General features: G+C 55.7%; 2 protein-coding genes across 4 annotated transcripts in view; one reads left to right on the top strand and one right to left on the bottom strand.

The window, feature by feature from the left end:
- Positions 1-1,224: 1,224 nt before the first annotated feature.
- KIRREL2 (kirre like nephrin family adhesion molecule 2) lies at positions 1,225-16,943 on the bottom strand. 3 transcript variants are annotated; one of them, XM_063800727.1, is made up of 16 exons: positions 16,603-16,943; positions 11,145-11,388; positions 10,831-10,980; positions 9,766-9,915; positions 9,459-9,619; positions 8,691-8,841; positions 7,920-8,025; positions 7,655-7,803; positions 7,288-7,415; positions 7,070-7,202; positions 6,683-6,783; positions 6,300-6,519; positions 5,727-5,831; positions 5,289-5,398; positions 3,652-3,717; positions 1,225-2,209 (listed from the first exon to the last, which is right to left on the bottom strand). In XM_063800727.1, the coding sequence occupies exons 2-16, from the start codon at positions 11,203-11,205 to the stop codon at positions 1,874-1,876; spliced, it is 2,127 nt and encodes a 708-aa protein (XP_063656797.1). In that variant the 5' UTR covers positions 11,206-11,388; positions 16,603-16,943; the 3' UTR covers positions 1,225-1,873. The 3 variants fall into 3 exon arrangements, with proteins under 3 accessions (XP_063656797.1, XP_009433675.1, XP_512603.3); XM_512603.8 differs by lacking the exon at positions 16,603-16,943 and having other exon boundaries at positions 1,704-1,901; positions 2,171-2,209; positions 11,145-11,292; XM_009435400.5 differs by lacking the exon at positions 16,603-16,943 and having other exon boundaries at positions 11,145-11,414.
- NPHS1 (NPHS1 adhesion molecule, nephrin) overlaps positions 15,825-25,674 on the top strand; it is a 27,859-nt gene continuing 18,009 nt past the window's right edge. Inside the window, exons 1-17 of the mRNA XM_016935727.4 lie at positions 15,825-16,546; positions 16,654-16,869; positions 16,942-17,064; positions 17,237-17,365; positions 17,881-17,962; positions 18,673-18,776; positions 18,963-19,090; positions 19,179-19,350; positions 19,532-19,689; positions 19,930-20,074; positions 20,161-20,285; positions 22,422-22,608; positions 22,818-22,947; positions 23,076-23,248; positions 24,154-24,294; positions 24,370-24,510; positions 25,020-25,141. Coding sequence (XP_016791216.3) covers positions 16,489-16,546; positions 16,654-16,869; positions 16,942-17,064; positions 17,237-17,365; positions 17,881-17,962; positions 18,673-18,776; positions 18,963-19,090; positions 19,179-19,350; positions 19,532-19,689; positions 19,930-20,074; positions 20,161-20,285; positions 22,422-22,608; positions 22,818-22,947; positions 23,076-23,248; positions 24,154-24,294; positions 24,370-24,510; positions 25,020-25,141 — 2,334 coding nt within the window. The 5' untranslated portion in view covers positions 15,825-16,488. The remainder of the gene's footprint in view (positions 16,547-16,653; positions 16,870-16,941; positions 17,065-17,236; positions 17,366-17,880; positions 17,963-18,672; positions 18,777-18,962; positions 19,091-19,178; positions 19,351-19,531; positions 19,690-19,929; positions 20,075-20,160; positions 20,286-22,421; positions 22,609-22,817; positions 22,948-23,075; positions 23,249-24,153; positions 24,295-24,369; positions 24,511-25,019; positions 25,142-25,674) is intronic.

Genomic DNA, 25,674 nt, shown 5'->3' with positions numbered 1-25,674 from the left:
CCAGCCAGGAGTCCGGCTATGGGCTCCGCCCGTTGTGGATTTTGAGTCCTCCCGCAGGACTCTCACCCTCTTTAGACCCAGACACTCACAGTTTTGTCCTTTTCCAAGGATGCAAGCATCAGAGACCCCCATCCCCTAGTACATTCCTCTGTTGAGGGCTCAGGAATACAGGCCTCCAAAATGTCCCCAGTCAAGAAGGCAGCAGTTGAGACCTAGTCTCCTCCTCTTTCAGATCCAGAAGTCTGGGCACCTTCTCTCTCAGGACCAGAGACCAAGCCCCCAGCCCATTCTCCTTCAGACCCAGGAGTTCACTCTTCTTGCTCTGCTTCCCAAGGGTCCCAGGGGCCTGGACCTTTAACTCCTAGCTCAAGGATCCATGAACCAAAGCCCCCAGGACCCTTCTTTAAGGATCATCCAAGCAGGCACCAGCACCATGCCCACTGTGGATGCAGCACCTCAGGATTAGGGTCTGGATCTCCACGCTTGCTGTAAGGACCAGGGGATTGCCATTTTCCTACCCATAGTCTCCCCTTCCCTGCTCCACTTCAGGGCTCACTTGTTTGTCTCCTCTAATGAGAGTTAGAATTCAGTCTTCCCCAGGACCCCTGGGGCAGCCCTGTCACTTGTGTGCAACTGTGTGGACATCTATGCGTGTGTCTGTGCATACATGCCTATGTGTGTGTCTTTTCTGTTTGCAACTCGTGTGTGTGTGTGTGCGTGTGTGTGTGTGTGTGTGGAGATGTATATTAAAAGAGCCCATGGCTGGGCACAGTGGCTCATGCCTGTAATCCCAGCACATTGGGAGGCCTAGGTGGGCGGATCACTTGAGGTCAGGAGTTTGAGACCAGCCTGGCCAACATGGTGAAACCCTGTCTACAAACAAATACAAAAATTAGCTGGGTGTGGTGGCATGCACCTGTAGTCCCAGCTACTTGGGAGGCTGAGGTGGAAGGATGGCTTGAGCCCAGGATGCAGAGGTAGCAGTGGGCTGAGATCATGCCACTGCACTCCAGTCTGGGCCATAGAGCCAGATCTTGTCTCAAGAAAAAAGGAAAAAAAAAGAGCCTAGAGTGCTTTGCAGGTAGCAAGAGGCTGAGAGGTGGCTCACAGTTTTACTCCTACAGCCACCTCATAGGCTAGGGCAGAGGAGGGACCTTGGGACAGGTCTAAGGGACCTCTTCCTTGGTGGAGAGTGATAATGCCAGTAGACTCCCTAAGACACACTTGCCTCTTTGACTTTTTTTTATTATTAAACATAAATATTTTTATCCCAAGAATCCCCTTTGCCCCAACAGTGGTAATTCTCACTGTATCCCCACTCCTTGAGTCCAAGTCTTTCTGAGTCTTTAAGGAAAGTAAAATCAAGATGGTGGCCATCTTGGGTTCCTAGGGAGTATATGGCCATCTTGGCTGCATTTCCATTGGCCGAGCAAAATTCCCCTCAGGGAGAGCCAGGGTGGGGCCTGGTATGCTCTTCATCTTCATCTATCCTATGCTACCTTTCCTCTCAATGCAGATGGTCATCTTGAAATATCTTCTTTCAGTGGCTAGAAACAACTTCCATCCCGGCCCCAAACTCCCAACACCCACTGCCCTGTCCCCATCTCTCCTCAAAGGGCCTACCTGCCATCTTGAATCTCTTTTACACCGGGGAATAGGTGGGCATATTGGGTGGCCACGTTGCTCCCACTTGGGGCATCTCCTTTGGCTGAGCTGACTGTACACAAATGCTCCTGACAAATGTAATGATCTTTCCCTCCCCCTGTGTTCAGTTTTGGAGGAGTAAGGTCGCCAACTTGTCCTGGCTCCTCAGAAATCAGAACAATCCATTATGGCAAGTTGGAGATCCCAGGACTCTTCCACTGGAAAGATGTCACACATGAGTCTGGAGACGCGGGTGGCTAGGTGTGGGGAAGGCAGCACATGGGAAGGGGGGAGTCCCGGGGGCCAGATCTGGGGGCCCAAAGGATGTGGGTTTGATGTAGCTGGTGAAAGCTCGAGGGTGGGGTGTGGTGAGATAGCCTGCCCTGGCTCTGTAAAGTCTGCAGGGGGGGACCATGCCCAGGTGTGGGTTGAAGTCATAGAAGGTAGGGGTCCCTGGGGGCCCAAGGGGGGAGGGTGGTGGCAGGAAGAGGCCTCCTCCAGGGGCTTCGCCAAGGCTCAGGCTCACACTGACTCCTCGGACCTTGTAGTAACCGTTGGTTGGGTCCTGAGGGGACAAATGGGACTCAGTAAAGTCTGTGAGCGTGCAGGGGGGGTGAGGGTCACTGATGGAGAGACACACTGAAATAGAACAGACCTTGAGAGAGACAAAAAGAGACAGGAGTGGGCAGAGACACAGAGACACACATGGACTGGGAGAGAGAGAAAGTGAGACAGAGGAACAGTGATAAGAGGCAAAGGGATAGGACATAGGCAGAGAAAGGTAGAGATGGAGGGATATAGGCCTGCTGAGGGGTGTCGGTGTGGAAGGTGCAGAGGGAACAGGAGAGAGACACTCACCTGCCCAACAGCCTCTAGGCTTTGATTCAGTGTCACACCCTGTGTTGCTGCTACAAGGCATGTCACTAGGATAGAACTGGACCCTGTCCTCACAGAATCCCACACCAAAGGAAAAATGACAGATCATGAGACAGTACCCAGAGGGGTCAGGGCTGTGCCTAGGAAAGGCATAGGCAATGACAGGGGCTGTGATGGTGGAGCCCTCAGCATAGTGGGTGGGATAAGGAAGCCCAGATCAGAGTGGTCATGGCTGCGATGGGTGGAACACAGGCAAAATGATCGGGCTGTCATGACGGAAGCATGGGCTTCCTAGAACAAGAAATGTCTGAGCTGAGACTGGAGGACTAAAGGAGGGAATTAGATAGACATGGGAAGGAAGGTGGGAGTGTTTCAGGCCAAGAGAATGGCATGTCGGCTGGGCACAGTGGCTCACGCCTGTAATCCCAGCACTTTGGGAGGCTGGGGCGAGCGGATCACTTGAGGTCAGGAGTTCCAGATCAGCCTGGCCAACATGGCGAAACTCCATCTCTACTAAAAATACAAGAAAAATTAGCCAGCTATTAGGGAGCCTGAGGCAGGAGAATGGCTTGAACCCAGGAGGCAGAGGTTGCAGTGAGCTGAGATTGCACCACTGCACTCCAGCCTGGGCAACAGAGTGAGACTCCGTCTCAAAAAAAAAAAAAAAGAAGAGAGAGAATGGCATGTGCTAGGTACACAGGAGAGAGAGAGAGAGAGAGAGAAGTGCTCTGGCCTGGGGATGGCCTGGAGTCAATGTGGCTGTCCTGAGGTAGGACCCCAGAGGAAGGATCAGTTTGGGGAGATGTGGGGCCAGTGTAGGACCTGGTGGCTGAAAGGGGGCTTGACCGTGATGAGGAGAGCACAGGCAGGGTGAGCCCTGGTCCGGGGCTCCAGATGGAGGCTAGGGCTGGGACAGATGTGTGGGAAGAGTCTGCAGACAGGCAAACTGAGGCTGGGAGCTGAGTGAGATGGCCCAGGGGGCAGGAGGAGTGGGGTGGGGAGCTGAGTCCCAGCTCCGAGGACAACAGAAGGAAAAAGGAGGGGACAGGTGTGGGAGAGAGATGGAAACACAATGAAGGGAGCCCCGCCTCTCCCAACAGTGAAGGGAGCCCCGCCCCTCTCAACACTCACCTTGGTCTCCAGAGTCCCTTCCTCCTCCAGAACCAGATCACTGTGGTCAGTGTGCACAATGGGGCCCTGGGGTAGGGAACTTAGTGAGAGGGAATAGTCAGAGGATCCCCCCGCCCCAATGCCAGACTCCAAGGACCTTCAGCCAGCCAGTGGAGGCCAGGCAGGAGGGAGTAAGAGCACCCAAGAGCTGGGGACTGCACTCAGGACAATAAAAGGGCTGTAAGAAGCCAGCGCGGTGGCTCATGCGTGTAATCCCAGCACTTTGGGAGGCCGCAGCAGGAGTATCACTTGAGGCCAGAAGTTTGAGACCAGCCTGGCTAACATGCCGAAACTCTGTCTCTACTAAAAATGCAAAAAATAGGCAGGCATGGTGGCAGGCACCTGTAATTCCAGCTACTCAGGAGGCTAAGGAACGAGAATCACTTGAACTGGGAGGTGGAGGGTGCAGTGAGTCTGGATTGCACAACTGCATTCCAGCTTGGACGACAGAGCAAGACTCTATCTCAAAAACAACAACAACAACAACAAAAACGGGCTGTGGGGACATACTGGGCCTAGGGAATAATTGGGTCAGGGGCATGGACTTGGGTGACATTTGGGTGTGGGGTCACTGTTAAGACTAGAGCCCTTGGCCGGGCGCGGTGGCTCACGCCTGTAATCCCAGCACTTTGGGAGGCCGAGACGAGCGGATCACGAGGTCAGGAGATCCAGACCATCCTGGCTAACATGGTATAAACCTCGTCTCTACTAAAAATACAAAAAAATTAGCTGGACGTGGTGGCGGGTGCCTGTAGTCCCAGCTACTCTGGAGGCTGAGTCAGGAGAATGGTGTGAACCCGGGAGGTGGAGCTTGCAGTGAGTCAAGTTCGCGCCACTGCACTCCAGCCTGGGCTACAGACCAAGACTCCGTCTCAAAAAAAAGAAAAAAAAAAAAAAAAAACTTGAGCCCTCAGGCCGGGCGTGGAGGCTCATGCCTGTAATCCTAGCACTTTGGGAGGTCGAGGCGGGTGGATCACCTGAGGTCAGGAGTTTGAGACCAGCCTGGCCAACATGGTGAAACCCAATCTCTACTAAAAATACAAAATCAGTCAGGCGTGGTGGTGGGCGCCTGTAATCCCAGCTACTCAGGAGGCTGAGGCAAGAGAATCACTTGAACCAGGGAGGCAGATGTTGCAGTGAGCCGAGATCGCAGCACTGTACTCCAGCCTGGGTGACAGAGTGAAATTCTGCCAAAAAAAAAAAAAAAAAATGGAGACAGGGTCTTGCTCTGTAGCCCAGGCTGGAGTGCATGGTGCAATCATAGCTTACTGCAGCCTCTACCTCCTGTGCTCAAGGGATCCTCCCACCTCAGTGTCCTGAGTAGCTGGGACTATAGGTGTGTGCCACCATACCCGGTTCATTTTTTATTTTATTTTAGTTTGTATTTTTGTAGAGATGGGGTCCTGCTATGCTGTCCAGGCTGGCTTTGAATTCCTGGCCTTAAGTGATCCTTGTGTCTCCACCTCCCAAAGTGGTATTACCAACGTCAGGCACCATGCCCGGCCTTAGAGTCCTATTTGAATTTGGGGGCCCTCTTGGGACTGGGCTATTATTTAGGTCTGGAGGCACAGTCAGGTCTGGGGACCCTGGCATCCTACCCGGTCCTCGCGGCTGCCTGTCTCCTCTTCTTCAGGACCTCGCGAACTGGAGCCGTCGCTGCTGCCAGGGATTCGCATCAGGTTCTTTTGCTCGGAGAAAGAGGCTGAGGCTGACAAACAGCGACCGGTGGAGTTAAGTGATGGGCGGGGTCACAATGTGTGCAGACCAATAAGCGGGAAGAGAGAGGACTGGGAACCAATGAGGCTGATTGGGTGGGGCTGTTGGAAACCAATAAGAATCATTCCCACCGAGGAGCGTGACCCTGGGAGGTCTAGTTAGGGCTTAAGGAGGGAACCAGAACGTGAAGGCGAGCTAAGCCCTGTGCAGAGCTGGAAATGGGACTGGAGCCAAGGCCCAAGGCCAGGTCAGGTCACTGGGCAGGCAGGGCGCGTGTGGGGCTGGGGCCTGGGGAGCCGGGGCGGGGCTCAGGCACTAACCCTTGCTGTGGCGCCAGCAGCAGAGGGCCACCCCAGTGATGACCATAAGGAGAGTCGTGGTGGCAGCGGCCACTCCGGCCACTATCCGCACAGTGGGCAGCAAGTCTGCAGGGAGCAGAGGGGACATCCTGAGAAGGCTGAGGGGGAACCAGGAAGCGGGGGCTCAGGGATTGAGTTTGGGATTCCTGGGTTCAAAAGGTCGCACATTTGGAGATTCAAAGGCCCTTGAATTTGGGGTTCCCCAAGTTTGAGAGTGAGTTTAAACTCCCTGGCTTTAGGGAGTCTTAGAATTTGAGGGCTCCTTTACTTTGCAATTTGCTTTGCAATCATTGGAGTTTCCCTTTTTGGGGCCCCTAGGTGTGAGGAGTCTCTCAGTTTAGGATTCAGAATGCGAAGGCATTTGCGGTTGAGGGGTGTCTTGGGAATCAATGAGCCCACAGTTTTGAGACTCCCGAGGTTTGGAGGTCTCCTCTGCATTTGAGGGTCTGAGGTTTTGCAGCCCTCGGCTGGGGGATCCCTGCGTTTGTGGGGTTTAGACTCTCCAGATTTGGGGTCTTCGGGCTGGGGTCTCACCTCTACGGCCCAGGCTGGCCTGGGCACCTCCCTCGCCCAGCCGGTTCCGGGCACTGCAGTTAAAGCTCCTGCTAAAGTCAGACTCCTGGGTCCCCGAAATGTGTAGCACAGAGATCAGGCCCGGACCCAGTCCCCCGCGGCTCTCTGGGGCAGGGAATGTCTCCACCAGGAACCGGCCCTGCGACCCCGCCTCCAGGAAGCCCTCATCCCAAGACCAGACCTGGGGGCACAAAAGAGGGAGGACACGGAGGAGACTGAGGAGGGGGGGAAGAAGCAGGAGGGATGTCTGGGAAGTCAGAAATGGTCACAGTAGTTTCGGGGGGCCAGGTGGGAGGTCAGGGATCACGGCTGGATGGGTCACGGGAGGAGTGACATTTCCTTACCACGGCATCTGGGGCGGGAGAGGCGAAAACCAGACACTGGAGGCGAGCAGGGCCCCTCAGGAAGGCAGGCGCAGAGTGCAGGGCGGTCACTACTGGGGGAGCTGGGATGGAGACTGTAGGTCACTCAGAGGAGAGGTCTTGCCCTCCCCAAAGGCTGTAACAAAGCCGGGTCTGTCCAGCGCACTCTCCGCTAACCTCAATCAATCAGGCCACGCCGCCTCCAAACTCCGATTCTCCTAAAAGCCTCGCCTTCAATAGGTCCGGTCTCCAGCCCCCGCTGGGTGTAAAGCTCCTTCCAGGCCACTCCCACTGCATTAGCCCTTGCCCCCTCTGTCCGCTCCCTATCCCAGGACGGGCCAGGTCCCCTAGGAAGCCCCGCCTTCTCACCGTTCACAGTCAGCCGAGCCTCCGCGGCGCCGCCCCCCAGGCCCGATAGCCCAGGCTCAGCTCTGCACACATAGTCGCCTGCGTCCTCGGGCCCTACCGACGGAAGATGCAGTGTGGCTCCAGAGCCCAGCACCTGCGACAGGGAAGGGGCGTCAGAAGCCGGATTTGTAAGGAAGCCTGGTCCCCCTCCAGCCACCGCCTCAGATTTAGGGCTGCACCTGCGCGCCACCGCGGCGGGTCCAGGTTACCCGTGGAAGCGGGTTCCCGCGCCAGGCGCAGCTGAAGGAGGCGTCTTCCCCCACGTCCACGGACACGGGCTCCGGCTTTGCCTGCAGAATCGGCCCAACTGGACGAGAGACTAGGGGTCACATGGCCGGGGCGGAATGCAGCCACTGACCTGGGATCAGCCAGCCCCACAGAAACACCACACCCTCTAGGGCGCAAGAATATGCCCCAACTCCACACTCTCCTCCTCCTAATACCCCACGCCCGCTCTCCTGGCCCCGCCCCTCCAGGCCCCGCCCCTCAACAGCCCTGAAAGCCACGGCCACCTTTGACCACACCCACAGGCCGGCCCCAGCTCACACAGCACATCCAGCGCAGTACTGCGGTTGGCGCTACCCACGGCGTTGCTGACCTCGCAGGACACGGGCTCAGTCAGGAACGAGGCGTCTGCCACGACCTCTAACCTTGGCCCGCGGGCCCCGAGCACCGGAGAGCCCCCTTTTGCCCACCTGAGGAAATGGTGGCGCTGTTAACGTTGTCCCGGCCTCTCTGGCACACCTACTCAGGTCCCAGCCCTTCCCAAGCTCACTCTTGGGGCTGGGGAGAGGTGGGTCTTCGTCCTCACCTGTAGCCTGTGACAGGAGGCTGGGCTGTGGCCTGGCACAGGAAAATGACCTTCTCTCCCTCCTGCACAGTGTGTGGCGAAGCAGACAGAGTCACCTCTGGGGGGTCTGTGAGGGTGGGACAATGGTCAGATGGGCAAGGACCAGGAACACCTCCGTCACTGGCCTAGGGGTCCAGTCCCTGGTTCCTCCATCCCAGGAGTCTGGGCCCCTAATCCCCTTCTCCCTTTGAGCCAGGAGTCTGGGCTTTCAGTTCCCAATTTCCCCAGTTACCTCAATGTGCCAGCCTTCTGCCCTCTCCTACTCTCCCCGATGTGAGAGTCAAGGCCCAGCTTTCTCTTTCCCCAGGGACCCCAGCTGTCTGTCCTCTCCTGCTCGGAGTCTCACACTGCCGCTGAGTGGCACGATCTCGGCTCACCACAACATCTGCCTCCCGGGTACAAGTGATTCTCCTGCCTCAGCCTCCCAGGTAGCTGGGATTACAAGTGTGTGCTACCACGCCCGGCAAATTTTTGTATTTTTAGTAGAGACGGGGTTTCGACATGTTAGCCAGACTGGTCTCGAACTCCTGATCTTAGATGATCTGCCTGCCTCGACCTCCCAAAGTTCTGTGAGTACAGGCGTGAGCTACCATACCCAGCCCTCTCCTGCTGTCTTAGATCCAGGAGTCCAGGCTCCAGTTTCCTCATTCCCCAAGGGCCACAGTCCCCTCCTTCCTCATACCCAGGAGTCAGGGCCCCACACCCCTCTTTCCCAGGGCCAGCTGCACTCACACTGCAGGCTCAGTGTGATAGCCGTGTCTCTTCCTGAGGGCAGGGCCTGGCTCCGGGCCCGGCAGACAAAGGTGGCTCCATCATCATGGCTGAAAGGGGTCAGGGTTAAGGTGCTCTCCACTGACCCAGGGGTCCCTTCCTTCAGCAGGGTCTGGAGGGAAGGATAAGAATAATAATGCCATCTACCCATCAGGGGTGTCCAATCTTTTGGCTTTCCTGGGCCACATTGGAAGAAGAATTGTCTTAGGCCACACATACTAACACTAATGATAGCTGATGAGCTAAAAAATTACAAAAAAGTCTCAAAATGTTTTAAGAAAGTTTATGTATTTGTGGTGGGCCACATTCAAAGCCATCCTGGGCTGCATGCAGCCCATGGGCCGCAGGTTGGACAAGCTTGCCTTACTTATATAGTGCTCACTATGTGTTGGTCACTCTTCTGGGCATTTACAGGTATTTATTTATTTAATTCTCACAATACCCTATGACATGCATGCTACTATTATCCTGATTGTATAGATAAGGCAACTGAGGCACAGAGAGGTTAACTAACTTACTCAAGATCAATCAACTAGCAAGTGGCTGAGACATAATTTGAACCCAGGTAGTCTGGCCCTTAGAATCTTTACCCTGCATCATATTTCAGGAGTCCAAACCCATGAACCTCTGCCCTCCCATGTCTTCTTCTCTTCTGGATGAGCCTGTGGTCAGAGTGTAACCCAAGTTTCCCCCAGTGGGCAAAGGCTAGCACAGGAATTTGGACCTGACCTGATGGAAGGTGGTTCCATCCAACAGGACCCCATCTCGGAACCACAGCAATTCAGGGGTAGGGCGGGCATCCCCACGGCTCCGACATGTCAGGTTCGCAGGAACTCCAGCAACCAGAGACACAGAGGGGCCGCCCAGCACCTGGGGGGCTTCTGGGGGTACTGCAAGGTGGATTTGGGGTCAGAGATGGATCCTGATCTTCTCAGCTCCAATTGACCATGCCCCTGGGCTCCCTGGGCTCTGCTACTCACAGCTAGTACGGGCTGCCCTCTTGGGCTCCCAGGGGACAAGTGGGCGAGGTCCTTACCCAGCACGTGCAGTTGGGCTGGTCTGGAGCGGAGGCCTGCTTGTGTAGCCTGACATTCATATGATGCTTCATCCTCTAGCTCCACGGGCCTAATGTGGAGGTCATGCTGGCCATTGGCTGCATTCCCTGATATCCAGTACCGGGACCACCCTGGAGTCAGGGAGAAAGCAGTCAGCACACCATGGTTCTGAAATCCTGGCCTCAGGCCTCCATCCCCAGACATCCTCCACCAGAAAACTGGCCCACACATTTGGTGGTAGGACACTATTAAAAAGTGTGTACTGGGCCCAGAGAGACTCTAACTCCCTCCCAACCCAGAGTCACTGCAAACTTGGGGGTAATAAAGTCAGAAAGGAAAGCAAGAAAATGATTGCCATAAAAATTAGGTTAGATACTACTTCTGGAGTGAGGGGGAGGGGGCTATGATAGGGGAAAGGAACATGGGGGCTTCTGGGGAGCTAGCAATGGACTTGGGTATTGGCTGTGTGAGTGTCTATTTTATTTGGTAAATCTTCCGTTTATATTTACTGTACTTTTTTGCATTTATGTTCTCTCTTTTTTTTTTTGAGACAGGGTCTCACCATTGCCTGAAGTGCAGTGGCTTTATCATGGCTCACTGCAGCCTTGAACTCCTAGGCTCAAGCAATCCTACCACCTAAGCCTCCTGAGTAACTGGGACTATAGATGCACACAACCATGCCCGGCTAATTTGTTTAAAAATATATATATATACATTTGTGTAGAGATAAGGTCTTGTTATGTTGCCCAGGCTGGTCTCAAACTCCTGGTTTCAAGCGATCCTCTGGCCTCAACCTCCCAAAGCGTTGGGATTACAGGCGTGAGCCACTGCACCTGGCCTATGTACTATTTTGCAATAACATAATAATTCTCAAACTCTGTGGGTCACCCCCAAAGAAGCAGCTCAAAAATCAGGACTCCTAAATGTTTACCCGAGCCCATCAATTTCCCAAACTTGAAAATGTCAAAATAGAAACTGCAGGTACAGCCGAGCCCAGCAACTCTCCCCCTAGCCAGCCTGTCCCAGCGTGGAGAGAACAGTCTTACCTGGTAGGTCCCTTTGGCCCCCTAGGGCCAGCCCACTCTTAGTCCACTGAACTAGCCCCCAGTAGGCGCCCAGAGCACACGGCAGCCGGGCTTCCTCCCCCAGCAGCACCACCAGGTCCTCTGGCTGTTGCAGGAAATGGGGCGACGGGCCTAGGAGAGTTGGGGGCAGCAGGGCTGAGCTTAGCACCTTCAGGGGCCCCCTCATTCAGGACCCAGGAGTCCCAGCCCCCAGCTGCCTTCTCCCTAGTGAAGCGGCCACCCGCAAGCAACCCCCCACCCCCACCCCATATTCCTCCGCTCCCCTCGTGCGGTACCTGCGCTCCCTCTGAAGCAGAAGAGGAGGACGAGGAGGGCGGGGACCCGCATCCTGAGCATTCGTCCCCCAAGGTTCACGAGATTTGCCGTCGCACTGGCCTTCCCGTCAACTTCTGCCTCTCAAGCACGCCTCCTGTCACCCTGGCCCGGAGCCCCCTTCACGCTCGACTCTTCGCCCAGCCTAGTCTCTGGCCTGGAGTCCTCCAAGTCTGCTCATCCGCAGCCTCTGACGCTCTGAAACGCCTGCCAGTTCCGCGGCCTGGGTCTCTGGGAGACCCCAAGAGGGCCCGATCCCGCTCGCCCCGCCCGGGTCCGCCCCCCGGGAGCTCCGCCCTCTTCCCATTGAGAAACTCCCGCGGCTGAGACGCGGATGAATGGGGGACGCAGGGCGGGATCCCCCGGCGGGTGGGCGCCCCCAGCTCAATGGGGGTCTGGGAGCCGGAACACCTGGGTTCGAGGAGGGAGGGGGTCCCGGCTGGGTTGGACACCTGCGCCCTGCCGGGGTTGAGGGGCAGGCAAGGGGTGAGGAGGAGGGAAGGGAGAGAGTGGAAGAAACTTGCTCAGCCCAGGTCCTAGAGGGACTGCGCTCAGTGGAAACTGAGCTATAAATGGGAGCTCCTGGGGCCTCGCCAGTTTCCGCGCCCTGGGGGATGCGGGGTCCGGGGCTCCCCCGGGCCTGCGGGTCGGGAAGAGGGCACGCCGATACCTGGGGGACAGTTGGGACCCCTGCCTCGACTCCCCCAGCCTCAAAAGCCCTCCTCAAAATATCCCTCTGTTCCCTTGTTATTGCTGCAAACTACAGCACGTCCTAAGACCCAGGAATCCAGGCCCTCGGCCCCTCCTTTCCCAGGACCCCGCAGTCCCAGCCCAGCCCCTCTTCCCACTCGGCCGGCCGGGCCCCTCGGCCTGGTTGCCCGGCGACGGCTGGGAGGCGGCGGTGCCGGGCCGGGGCAGGCAGGGAGGCTGGGAACCGCGCAGCTTGTCCTGACGGCTCCATGCAGCCCAGCTGGGGCGTTCCCACGCTGCGCAGCTGGCCGAGCAGGTGGGAGGGACCCCGAGCAGCCTGAAGGAGGGCTGGGGGGCTGGGACCCTGATCTGACATTCCTGGACCTGTAAGAACTGGAGGGTCCACATTCAGATTCTCCACTGTTCTTAGGCTCAGACTCCGTGTCCCTAAATGGGGGAGTGGGGTTGGGAGTGGGGGTTGGACTTACAGGGTTATAAGGGACTGGTGGTTCAGGCCTTTGCTAGCTGAGACGCTGATGGCCTGATCTCCCGGTTCCTTGAGAGGCTGGAGACTCAACTCCTAGGTCTCCTGCCTGCAGCATGGTGCACTTGGAAGAGGGCGACAGGGGTCAGAATATCTGGTCTTAAGTCTTAAGAGTCGGTGGATTTATCTGCCAATCTCTCCCCACCCCCACACAGGCCCAGGAGGATTTGGAAATCAGACGGTGAACATCTGTCCTAAGTCCTGTGTGTATGTGTGTGTGTGTGTGTGTGTGTGTGTGTGTGTGTATGGGGAGGTGCGGGGGTGGGTAGTGTGGCCAGGAGGATCAGAGGCCCAAATTCCGGAGTCCTTGGAGAGAAGGGACTGAGACCCCAGGGTCTGAGAGGGGAGGGATCTGGGGGCCTACACTCCTGGCTTCTATGTGGCTTATCTAGTGCCTGGATTTTGAAATAGGATGGACATGGGGCTGGAACTCCTGAGTCTTAGGGAGGAACTCAAGTCATGGGGCTGTTTTTCCAGGCACTTGACGCCGCTTCCCCTTCCTGGCTCTCTGGGGCTACGGACATGGAAAGATGGAGAGCCCAAGGTCCCAGGAGCATGCAGAGAAGGAAAACAGCCAAGGTGGAGGGTGGAAGGTTTGTGCTAATTAAAGGCCCCAGCAAGGGACAGCTCCACGCTCTGGCCCCTAGGGACACCATCTGGCGAGGGCCCCCAGGACAGAGCCACTCCCCCAGCTCGGCATCCAGCCCATTTCCCAGGGGGTGTAGAGAGCAGTTGGGAGAGGGGAGGTGGGAGGAGGGCAAGGAGTCAAGCATGTGAGGGAAGAGGGAAGGCCAGCATCGAGGATGAAGCTGGGGGCTGAGGCCAGATGCCTCATCTTGTTCCTGGGAACGAGATTGGCGGGGGTCTTGGGGAGGTGGGGAGAAAACTAGCATTTCCAATTCCCGCAGGAGATAAGCAGGCAGAAGAAGCTTATCCCAGGCAAGTGTATGTGCACGCGGGGAGGGCAGGCCCACCAGCATATGGTTATAAAATCCATGGATGTGATGAGCAGAGCCACTCGGAGATGGAGAGACACATAAGAGAAAGAGGCGTGGTCAGAGTGTGGCTGAGAACAAATATTTATGGAGCTCCTGGTGTGTGTGAGACAGACTGTGGGGTGAGGGGAGCGACAGAGGTGAGAACAGAGACAGAGAAACAGAATAACAGAGACATGTAGAGATGGAGAGACACAGTGAAATAAAGATTGACTGAGATTTAACAACTTAATATAGAGAGCGAGAGAGTCTCAAACAGATGGAGAAAGATAGAAAGATAAATCGGCTGGGCACAATGACTCACGCCTGCAATCCCAGCACTTTGGGAGGCCGAGTCGGGCGGATCACCTGAGGTCAGGAGTTCGAGACCAGCCTGATCAACATGGAGAAACCCCGTCTTTACTAAAAATACAAAAAATTAGCCAGGCGTGGTGGCGCATGCCTGTAATCCCAGCTACTAGGGAGGCTGAGGCAGGAGAATCGCCTGAACCCGGGAGGCAGAGGTTGCAGTGAGCCGAGATCACACTATTACACTCCAGTCTGGGCAACAAGAGTGAAACTCCATCTCAAAAAAAGAAAAAAAAAGAAAAAAGAAAAAAAAGAAAGATAAATCAAGGGTCAGGTGCGGTGGCTCATGCCTGTAATCCTAGTACTTTGGGAGGCCGAGATGGGAGGATTGCTTGAGCCCAGGAGTTCCAGACAAGCCTGGGCAATATAGCAAGACTCTCTCTAAACATTTATAAATGTCTCTGCAAAAACATTTTAAAAAAATTAGCCAAGTGGCCGGGTGCAGCGGCTCCCACCTGTAATCCCAGCACTTTGGGGGGCCAAGGCAGGTGGGTTACCTGAGGTCAGGAGTTCGAGCCCTGCCTGGCCAACATGGCGAAACCCCGTCTCTACTGAAAATACAAAAATTAGCTGGGTGTGGCGGTCAATGCCTGTATTCCCAGCTACTCAGGAGGCTGAGGCAGGAGAATCGCTTGGACCTGGGAGGCGGAGGTTACAGTGAGCCAAGATCGCACCATTGCACTCCAGCCTGGGTGACAGAGCAAGACTCCCTCTCAAAAAAAAAAAAATAGCCAGAGTGGTGATGCGGGCCTGTAGTCCCAGCTACTCAGGAGGCTGAGGCAGAAAGAACACTTGAGCCTAGGAGGTTTGAGGCTTCAATGAGCCATGATCACACCACTGCACTCCAGCCTGGGCAATAGAGAAAGACCCTGTCTCTACAAACAAATTTTTAAAAATTAGCTGGAGTGGTGGTGTGCACCTGTAGTCCCAGCTATTCAGGAGGCTGAGGCAGGAGGATCACTTGAGCCCAGGAAGTTGAGGCTGCAATGAACCAAGATCATGCCACTGCCCTCCAGCCTGGGCAACAGAGCAAGATTCCATCTCAAAAGAAAGAAAGATAAATCAAGATAGATAGAGGGAGGGAGAGAGAGAGACATGGAGAAGGAAAGAAGAGATGGGGAGAGGGCAAGAAAAAGAGGGAGAAGAAAGCTCATGCAGTCCTTGCCAAAGGGCGCCCACTTTGGGCTCACACTGCACCCACACTGGGGGCCGGTGGAATTGGACTCTGCCTTTTACTCCCGCCCACACCCTGTGCACTCCCACGTAAGACACTGTCACACACACGCTCTCCACATGCTTATTACAGATCACAGTTCACTCTAACCTTCCCCACTCTCACACCCACGTACACACATGGATATCTTCCCTCTCTCCCACACTCTCCCAGCCTGTCACACTCACTCACTCTTGCATCCTCCCCAGCAGAGATCCCTGACATCATTTAGGCACTGATGTCTACTCAAAAAAGGAAGGGAGGCCAGGTGCGCTGGCTCATGTCTGTAATCCCAGCATTTTGGGAGGCTGAGGCAGATGGATCACCTGAGGTCAGGAGTTTGAGACCAGCCTGGCCAACATGATGAAACCCCGTCTCTAGTAAAAATACAAAAATTAGCCAGGCATGGTGCTATATACCTGTAGTACCAGCTACTTGGGAGACAGAGGTAGGAGAATTACTTGAACCTGGGAGGTTCAAGCCATGGGAGGTGGAAGTTGCAGTGAGCCGAGATGCCACTGCACTCCAGCCTGAGCAACAGAGCAAGACTATCTCAAGAAAAAAAAAGAAAGAAAGAAAGGGACTTGCCAAGGTCATGTATCAGGGCAAGGAAGAGCTGGGGGCCCAGCTGGCTGCTCCCCTGCTGAGCTGGGAGACCACCTTGATCTGACTTCTCCCATCTTCCCAGCCTAAGCCAGGCCCTGGGGTCACGGAGGCTGGGGAGGCACCGAGGAACGCGCCTGGCATGTGCTGACAGGGGATTTTATGCTCCAGCTGGGCCAGCTGGGAGGAGCCTGCTGGGCAGAGGCCAGAGCTGGGGGCTCTGGAAGGTACCTGGGGGAGGTTGCACTGTGAGAATGAGCTCAAGCTGGGTCAGAGAGCAGGGCTGACTCTGCCAGTGCCTGCATCAGCCTCATTGCTCTCCTAGGCTCCTGGCCTGCTGGACTCTGGGCTGCAGGTCCTTCTTGAAAGGCTGCGAGTAGTGAGACAAGGAGCAGGAGTGAGGGGTGGCAGGAGAGAAGATAGAGATTGAGAGAGAGAGAGAGAGAGACAGAGAGACAGAGAGAGAGGAAGAGACAGAGACAAAAGGAGAGAGAACGGCTTAGACAAGGAGAGAAAGATGGAAAGATAAAGAGACTGGGCGCAGTGGCTCACGCCTGTAATCCCAACACTTGGGGAGGCCAAGGTGGGAGGTTGGCTTGAGGGAAAGAGTCTGAGATCAACCTGGCCAACATAGTGAGACCCTGTCTCTAAAAAAAAAAAGAAAAAAGAAAAAAAGTTTTTTTAAAGAGACAGAGAAAGAGACTCAGAGATTGAGACTGAGAGCAAGACAGAGATAGAGAGACACTCACAGGGAAGAGGGGAAGAGGAAAACGAGAAAGGGAGGAGAGTAACGGAAAGAGAGATAAAAAAGAAAAGCAGGTGGCAGAGACACAGAGAGAGGGACCCAGAGAAAGCCAGACAGACGCAGGTGGCTGGCAGCGGGCGCTGTGGGGGTCACAGTAGGGGGACCTGTGATGGCCCTGGGGACGACGCTCAGGGCTTCTCTCCTGCTCCTGGGGCTGCTGACTGAAGGTGAGTGGGATCCCAGCCTTGTACCCAGCGCCAAGTGGCCCCCATTTCCCACTTACCTTCCCTAGACAAACCCTCTGCCCTTTCCTCGCACCCCGCTGTGTCCCCAGGCCTGGCACAGTTGGCGATTCCTGCCTCCGTTCCCCGGGGCTTCTGGGCCCTGCCCGAAAACCTGACGGTGGTGGAGGGGGCCTCAGTGGAGCTGCGTTGTGGGGTCAGCACCCCTGGCAGTGCGGTGCAATGGGCCAAAGATGGGCTGCTCCTGGGCCCCGACCCCAGGATCCCAGGCTTCCCGAGGTACCGCCTGGAAGGGGACCCTGCTAGAGGTAAGGGATCAGAGCCTGAGACCCTCAGCCACCAGCGGAAGCTGCGGCCCTGACCTCCGGCTCCCCCTGCAGGTGAATTCCACCTGCACATCGAGGCCTGTGACCTCAGCGATGACGCGGAGTATGAGTGCCAGGTCGGCCGCTCTGAGACGGGGCCCGAGCTTGTGTCTCCCAGAGTGATCCTCTCCATCCTGGGTATGGGTGAGAGACCCCCAGGACCCATGAGTCTGGGCTTCAAGCCCTCCCCTACCCCACGACCCAGAAGTCCAAGCCCCCAGCCTCTCCTCTCCCAGACCCTGGGTACCGAACTCCAATCTTCAAGTCCTTCTCAGTGCTGGAAGCTTACCCCAGACCCTTCTCTCACCAGTTCCTCCCAAGCTGCTCCTGCTGACCCCAGAGGCAGGCACCATGGTCACCTGGGTAGCTGGGCAGGAGTACGTGGTCAGCTGTGTGTCTGGGGACGCGAAGCCAGCACCTGACATCACCATTCTCCTGAGTGAGTGTGGGTGAACTGGGTGGCAGGGGGCAGCATGAAGCCTCTGGAGTGGGAAGGGTGTGTGTTCCTGACCAGTACCCTTCTAAGGGCCCCAGAAAAGATGTCATCCCTGGGATGGGGACCCAGGAGAAGGTGTGGGGAGATGCTGAGGCCAGTGTGGGACCCAGTGGATGCGAGGGCACATCGAGGAGGGCAGCAACCAGCACAAGGCTGAGGCCCAGATAGAAATATGGGCAGTAGCGCTGGTGCAGACATGAGAAGCTGAGGGATGGGGTGCATGGTACAACCCAGCAAGGAGTTGAGAAGAGCGGGGAGGCCCAGGACCCAGCACTGAAGACTGCGGCATTCACGCAGTCCAGAAAGTCGGGAGGGGATGCAGCTCTGCCCCAGGCCCTTTTCCTCTAGAACGAGGAGGGAGGGGGCATCGCACCCACCCTGAGGACTTCCAGGCCATGCTCCCCAGAATCTGTCTTGCGGGGAGCCTGGAACCCCTCTAGCCCTCTTGTTGCCTCAAGGTGGACAGACAATATCCGACATCTCTGCAAACGTGAACGAGGGCTCCCAGCAGAAACTCTTCACTGTGGAGGCCACAGCCAGGTGTGGAAACTGAAACAACCCCCCAACCTTGACCCCTAATTGTCCCCATGGGAACCCCAGACCCCAGGGATGCAAGCATGAAGCTTGGGCTAGGTATGAACATCTGGGACCCAATTCTTCATCCTGACTCTCAAAGCTTCTTCATGGGGAACAGAGGTGGTGGCTCATGCCTGTAATCCCAGCACTTTGGGAGGCTGAGGTGGGAGGATCACCTGAGGTCAGGAGTTCAAGATCAGCTAGGTCAACATGGTGAAACCCTGTTTTCACTAAAAATACAAAAATTAGCCGGGTGTGGTGGCGCATGCCTATACTCCCAGCTCCTCAGGGGGCTGAGGCAGGAGAATCACTTGAACCCAAGAAGTGGAGGTTGCAGTGAGCTGACATTGTACCACTGCACTCCAGCCTGGGCGATAGAGCCAGATTCTGTCTCAAAAGACAAACAAACAAATAAACAAACAAAAAAACTTCATGGGAACCTCAGTTCTAGAGTCCCAAGCACTAAAGTTTTGGTCAGATGTGGGGCTCTCTGGGCTCCAATTCTCACTGTTCACCCCCAAAATCTCTCCCATGGAACCCTGGATCCCAGAGGAGATCAGCATGGGGACTTAGACCAGGTGTGGGGACCAGAGGTGGCATTCCCACCTCTTCTCCCTGACTCCCCAAATTTCAGATGATGACTCTGACTCTAGAACCCTGACTTCTCATCCCAGGGTGACACCCCTGAGCTCGGATAATAGGCAGTTGCTGGTCTGTGAGGCATCTAGCCCAGCACTGGAGGCCCCCATCAAGGCCTCATTCACCGTGAATGTTCTGTGTAAGTGGAGAACTGGGCCAACTAGGGCGCTGAGGATGGGGAGCAGGCACTGGGGGGTGTGGGGGGATCACAGGGATTATGGAAATTCAGGCACTCAGAGAAACATGGGGGTTCAAAGGCAGGTTGTGGGGCCTGGAAAGAGTGGATGGGCTACTCCAGGCCCACTGAGTGACTGATATCCCCCAGTCCCTCCAGGACCCCCTGTCATCGAGTGGCCAGGCCTGGATGAGGGGCACGTGCGGGCAGGACAGAGCTTGGAGCTGCCGTGCGTGGCCCGAGGGGGGAATCCCTTAGCCACACTGCAGTGGCTGAAGGTGAGGGCAAACGCGGGCATGGGGATTGGGGGGACAGTGGGGTCTGGGAGCCGGTCCTGAGCTGGCCCAGGCCTGTCCCTGTCTCCAGAATGGCCAGCCGGTGTCCACAGCGTGGGGCACAGAGCACACCCAGGCGGTGGCCCGCAGTGTGCTGGTGATGACCGTGAGGCCAGAAGACCATGGAGCACAGCTCAGCTGCGAGGCCCACAACAGCGTGTCTGCAGGGACCCAGGAGCACGGCATCACACTGCAGGTCACCTGTGAGTCCTGGTGCCAGCTGCCCCCCTGTCAGTCTGTGCCTCAGAGAACCATCTGTGTGTGCCCCCAAATTATGCCTACTGGATGCCAAAGATCTCAGCATCTGTCTCCAGTCCTGTTCTGTCTGGGCTGGTCTGTGAGAAATCCAGCCCAGCTTAGTGTCTTCCTTCTCTGTCCCTGCAGTTCCCCCTAGTGCCATTATTATCTTGGGATCTGCATCCCAGACTGAGAACAAGAACGTGACACTCTCCTGTGTCAGCAAGTCCAGTCGCCCGCGGGTCCTGCTACGATGGTGGCTGGGCTGGCGGCAGCTGCTGCCCATGGAGGAGACAGTCATGGATGTGAGGCGGGGGCCAGGCTCCTGGGTCTGAGCATGGAGGGGGCTGAGGGCATGACTCGTGGATAGGGAAGGGGATGGGTCCAGCAGCCTGGGGGGCTTTCTCCTTGAGGACCATGGGTCCAACAGAGGGGGAGGTAGAGATGTCTCCTGTGTCCCTGCTGGGGACTGGGATGGACTCAGGCCTCTAGCATGATGGATAGGGGTGCTGCAGTCCCCACGTCTGAAGCTCACTCCCTGCCAGGGACTGCATGGCGGTCACATCTCCATGTCCAACCTGACATTCCTGGCGCGGCGGGAGGACAACGGTCTGACCCTCACATGTGAGGCCTTCAGTGAAGCCTTCACCAAGGAGACCTTCAAGAAGTCGCTCATCCTGAACGTAAAATGTGAGCCCCTGCCCTGGCCCAGCAATGCCCCCAAGCCTCAGGACCCAGCACAGAGAAAAAGTCATTCTTCCTTCCTCTCCCCCCAGATCCCGCCCAGAAACTGTGGATTGAGGGTCCCCCAGAGGGCCAGAAGCTCCGGGCTGGGACCCGGGTGAGGCTGGTGTGTTTGGCTATCGGGGGCAACCCAGAGCCCTCCCTCATGTGGTACAAGGTTGGTGCCACGCCAGGGCTATGGGGGTGGCCAGGAATGTGGGGGAAGGACCAGGCCCCTTCTCTCCTTCAGAATCTTGGGCAATCTTGGAAAAAGATTAAATTTCTTGAAAAGTACTAAAGATTCTGAGGTTTGGCAAGGAATCAGGAAAGACACAAATGCTATGAGAATTAAATGGAATCCTAGGAAAATTCTGGGGAAACAGTGAGAATTTTAGGATAAAAATTGGAATTCTGAATCAAGATTAGGCATTCTAGAGAAAAGGTAATTTCATTAAAATTAAAGAAAATTCTAGTGAAAACCCTCCGAATTCAGGTGAAATGTCAGGAATTTTAGGGAAAGACTTGAATCCCAGAAAAAAAAAAAAAATGCTGTAAAATTTGACTGGGCGCAGTGGCTCACGCCTGTAATCCAAGCACTTTAGGAGGCCGAGGTAGACGGATCACCTGAAGTCGGGAATTAGAGACCAGCCTGACCAACATGGAGAAACCCTGTCTCTACTAAAAATACAAAAAATTAGCTGGGCATGGTGGCGGGGGCCTGTAATCCCAGCTACTGGAGAGGCTGAGGCTGGAGAATTGCTTGAATCCGGGAGGCCCAGGTTGTGGTGAGCCGAGGTTGTGCCACTGCACTCCAGTCTGGGCAACGAGACCGAAACTCCGTCTCAAAAAAAAAAAAAAAAAAGGCCGGGCACGGTGGCTCACGCCTGTAATCCCAGCACTTTGGGAGGCTGAGGCGGGCGGATCACGAGGTCAGGAGATCGAGACCATCCTGGCTAACGTGGTGAAACTCCGTCTCTACTAAAAATACAAAAAATTAGCTGGGCATGGTGGCGGGGGCCTGTAATCCCAGCTACTGGAGAGGCTGAGGCTGGAGAATTGCTTGAATCCGGGAGGCCCAGGTTATGGTGAGCCGAGGTTGTGCCACTGCACTCCAGTCTGGGCAACGAGACCGAAACTCCGTCTCAAAAAAAAAAAAAAAAAAGGCCGGGGACGGTGGCTCACGCCTGTAATCCCAGCACTTTGGGAGGCTGAGGCGGGCGGATCACGAGGTCAGGAGATCGAGACCATCCTGGCTAACGTGGCGAAACTCCGTCTCTACTAAAAATACAAAAAATTAGCCAGGCGTGGTGGCAGGCGCCTGTAGTCCCAGCTACTCGGGAGGCTGAGGCAGGAGAATGTCGTGAACCTGGGAGGCGGAGCTTGCAGTGAGCCGAGATCGTGCCACTGCACTCCAGCCTGGGCGACAGAGGGAGACTCCGTCTCAAAAAAAAAAGAAAAGAAAAGAAAAGAAAATTTGGAGAAAAGCTAGTAATTCCACAGACTATCGGAAATTCATTAGTATTAAACTGAACTCTTGAGATTTGAAGGCAAGAAAATGAAATTTCATTAAAATGAAAGAGAAGCCTAATAGAATTCTAGGAGAATCCTGGGAATTAGGGAGCTAGTTGAAAACTTTGGGGGGGAAGACTAGAAATTATAGAAATGACAATGGAATTTTATTTTAATTGGATGGAATTCTGGGGAAGTGCTGAGAATCTGGGCAATACAAAGGAATCTGTTAAAAGACTGGGATCATAAGATATTATAATATCGGGAAAGATTCAGAAATCTATGGAAAGTTTAATTTGTGCAGCAGCAATAATAAAGAAAGGAAGTAATCTATGGAAAGACACTGGAATTAAGGAAAATTTCAAAGGAAATCTTTGGGGACAGCAGGAATTTTAAGAAAAGGAACTGAGGAACTCTGGGAAAGGCCTGGGAATTTCAAGGGAGTTTCCTGCAGGTGGTGTTGGGTAAACACAGCAGAAATAGATTTTGAGGAGTGTGCTGAGAGCCTGCAGGTGGCTGCAGAGGCAGAGCAGGAGTTGGGTGTGGGACAGAAGGCGGATTCAGATCCCCAAAACTGCCATGCACAGGGACTCGGGGAGGCGGGAGAGACTCCAGGGAGGGGGTCACTCAGTTCCACTCCCCACTGCTTTGCCTTAGGGGGGTGGTGCTGATGAGAGTGCTTCTCCTTATCAGAAAAAGGCTTTGTTTGGGCTGGCGGCACCAAGCCAGTGGGCAGGGTAGGGGGGTTGGGGGTTGGTGGAAGCGGCAGGGCTGCCTAAGGCCCCCAGTCACTCCCGGCCCGTAGGACTCGCGCACCGTGACCGAGTCGCGGCTGCCGCAGGAGTCGCGGCGCGTGCATCTCGGCAGCGTGGAGAAATCTGGGAGCACCTTCTCCCGAGAGCTGGTGCTGGTCACAGGGCCGTCGGACAACCAGGCCAAGTTCACGTGCAAGGCTGGACAGCTCAGCGCGTCCACGCAGCTGGCGGTGCAGTGTGAGGGCTCGCACTGCTGAGGCCCGGGGGCGGGGCGGGAGGGACAGAGCCAGGTGGGGCAGGGACCCAGCGAACCCTGGACCCGGGGGAAGCGGGCGGAGGCGGGGTGGGGGACCCGAGACTGGGCGGAGCCTGGGGTGCAGGCGGGGTGGACGCAGACCAGGCCGCCCCTAACCTCTGAGTCTCGCTCCTCCAACCCCGTCTCCCAGTTCCCCCAACTAACGTGACGATCCTGGCCAACGCATCCGCACTGCGCCCGGGAGACGCCTTAAACTTGACATGCGTCAGCGTCAGCAGCAATCCGCCGGTCAACTTGTCCTGGGACAAGGAAGGGGAGAGGTGGGAGTGCGAGGGATCCCTCCCCTCTCTGGTCTGGCCTCGCCCCCTCCACGCATGTCCCGCCCCCGCCTAGCGCCTCTCCAGCCTCTGGCTCCGCTCGCAGCCCTGGCTTGACCCCGGGTCCACAGGCTGGAGGGCGTGGCCGCCCCACCCCGGAGAGCCCCATTCAAAGGCTCCGCCGCTGCCAGGAGCGTCCTTCTGCAAGTGTCATCCCGCGATCATGGCCAACGCGTGACCTGCCGCGCCCACAGCGCCGAGCTCCGCGAAACCGTGAGCTCCTTCTATCGCCTCAACGTGCTGTGTATGTGCCCCGGCCTGAAAGCCCCTCTCGATGCCTTCTTGACCCTAAACTACTCCTTGGGTCTTACTTTTTTTCCTTCTTTTTCTCTTCTCTCTCTCTTTCTTTCATTTTTTGTCGCTCAGGCTGCAATGCAGTGGCGCAATCATAGGTCACTGCAGTCTCCAACTCCTGAGCTCAAGTGATACTCCCACCTCAGCCTCCCGAGTAGCTGAGACTACAGGTGTGCGCTACCACGCTTCGCTAGTTTATTTTTACTTTTTGTAGCAACGGGGTCTCACTATGTTGCCCAGGCTGGTCTTGAACCCCTGGGCTCAAGCAGTTCTCCTGCGTTGGCCTCTCAAAATGCTGGGATTACAGGCGCGTGCCACTATGCTAGGCTGATTTTTTGTACTTTTAATTTTAAATAGAGATGGCATTACTCTATGTTGCCCAGGCCGATCTTGAACACCTTGACTCAAGTGATCCTCCTGCCTTGGCCTCCCAAAGTGCTGGGATTATAGGCGTGAGCCACTGCGCCTGGCCTGGGTCTTTGCTTTGACACTATCACTCTATCATTAACCCCATCCTGAAACTTGAAACTCCCGACCTTCATCCTGACCCGTGGTCCTGGGCCAACTCCTATCCTGCCTCCTCCCATCTTGCATTTGTCCTCTCTCCTAACCCCCCTCATGACTCCTGTTTCCATCCTTCAAACTGACCCTGGCTTCTGCTCTTTTCCTAAACTGTATTCTAACTTCTATCCCGAACCTTACCCCTGAGCTTAGCTCTGAACTTGTTACCTTGTCCACAACCTTAAACCCCGTCGTGACCCCAACTTTAACCCTTGAATCTGTGCCTGATCTCCAATCTGTCCTTGACCCTAACCTTAACAACAATCTTGACTCCCTGCGGCGCCCCCTCTGAAGACCGTCCAGAGTTTCTGGGGGAGCAGGTGCTGGTAGTGACCGCGGTGGAGCAGGGCGAGGCGTTGCTGCCCGTGTCCGTGTCCGCTAACCCCGCCCCCGAGGCCTTCAACTGGACCTTCCGCGGCTATCGCCTCAGTCCAGGTGAGGGAAGTGGGCATGGGGAGGGGTCCCGGGGATGGGAGGTCCTGCCAGGTCCCTTATTCTGGCCTTCCCCAGCGGGCGGCCCCCGGCATCGCATCCTGTCCAGCGGGGCTCTGCATCTGTGGAATGTGACCCGCGCGGACGACGGCCTCTATCAGCTGCACTGCCAGAACTCCGAGGGCACCGCGGAAGCGCTGCTGCGGCTGGACGTGCACTGTGAGCCCCGCCCACCATGGAAACCACACCCATCCAAGGAACCTTGCCCATTGTGGAGTCTCCTCATTGTGGGAGCTCCGCCCACCCAGGGATAGCCACCCATCCTGGAACCCTCCCGTTCTGGAAGTCCCAGCCGCGGTGTAACCACGCCTACTGCGGAACCCCTCCCACTAGAGAGACCCAGTGTGGAATCTCTGCCCAGAGAGGGTGCCCGCCTAGACACGGAAGCTGCTCCCGTCAGGAATGACAGCCCACTGTATAAGCCTTGCTACACACACAATTCTGGAAGCCCACTCAACTCACTCTAATTATCACAGAGGCATAGTGGAGGGTGGAGACAACCTCACCAACCTCGAGAACTCTCCTCCAACTCTTTGGTATTAAGGGCAGATTGTGTCCACACCCATAACTTTCCTGGAACCCCTAAGACATCCCTCCCACCTGGGGCCCTCTCACACCCAGACCTGTCTGGGCCCAAGTGTCTTCCCCAAGCCTCTGCCTTCCACCAGATGCTCCCACCATCCGTGCCCTCCAGGACCCCACTGAGGTGAACGTCGGGGGTTCTGTGGACATAGTCTGCACTGTTGATGCCAATCCCATCCTCCCGGGCATGTTCAGCTGGGAGAGACTGGTGAGGACCCAGCCTTTGGTGAATAGAGGTGGGGTCAAGGGGTTGTGGTTTCTTGACTGTGAGTTCCTTGGGAGTGGGGACCACATACATCTGTATGACCCTGTATAACTATATACTCGCCAGGGCATGCTCCCAGAATGAATAACTGTTGGTGGCAAAATGAATGCATGGATAAATGGCTAGACAGCCAGGCGAGTGGGTAGGTAGATGGATAGATAGGTCAAAAGTTAGGTAAGTGGATGAACAGGTGGATGAATGAGTGAGTGGATGGAGGAACAGATGGACAAGTGAAAGGATGGATAAATGGGTGAGTGGATGGGTGGGAAGATGATTGAAGGAGAAAAATCAGTGGATAGAGGGTAGATGATGGACGGATACACCATCAGAGGAAAGATATCTATGGAAGGATGATGGATGAATTGATGAATGGATGGGTGGGTAGATCAATGGAAAGATGAATAAATAGGTAGCTGGGTAAATGTCTGAACAGATGCATGTATTTATGGGTGTGCAAGCGTGAGTGAATAGTTGAG

The sequence above is a fragment of the Pan troglodytes genome, chromosome 20 (genome assembly GCF_028858775.2).
Source record: "Pan troglodytes isolate AG18354 chromosome 20, NHGRI_mPanTro3-v2.0_pri, whole genome shotgun sequence".
NCBI lineage: Eukaryota > Metazoa > Chordata > Mammalia > Primates > Hominidae > Pan > Pan troglodytes.
The sequence above is the reverse complement of the archived record's forward strand: the minus strand, read 5'-3'. Positions and strand labels throughout refer to the sequence as shown.

Coding starts and splice junctions, on each gene's coding strand:
- KIRREL2 (XM_063800727.1), bottom strand. CDS start 11,205: ATGCTCAGGATGCGGGTCCCCGCCCTCCTCGTCCTCCTCTTCTGCTTC. Junction 6,784..7,069: donor GGCTCGGCTGACTGTGAACG/GTGAGAAGGCGG, acceptor TCTCCATCCCAG/CTCCCCCAGTAGTGACCGCC. Junction 5,832..6,299: donor GGCCAGCCTGGGCCGTAGAG/GTGAGACCCCAG, acceptor TGCTCCCTGCAG/ACTTGCTGCCCACTGTGCGG.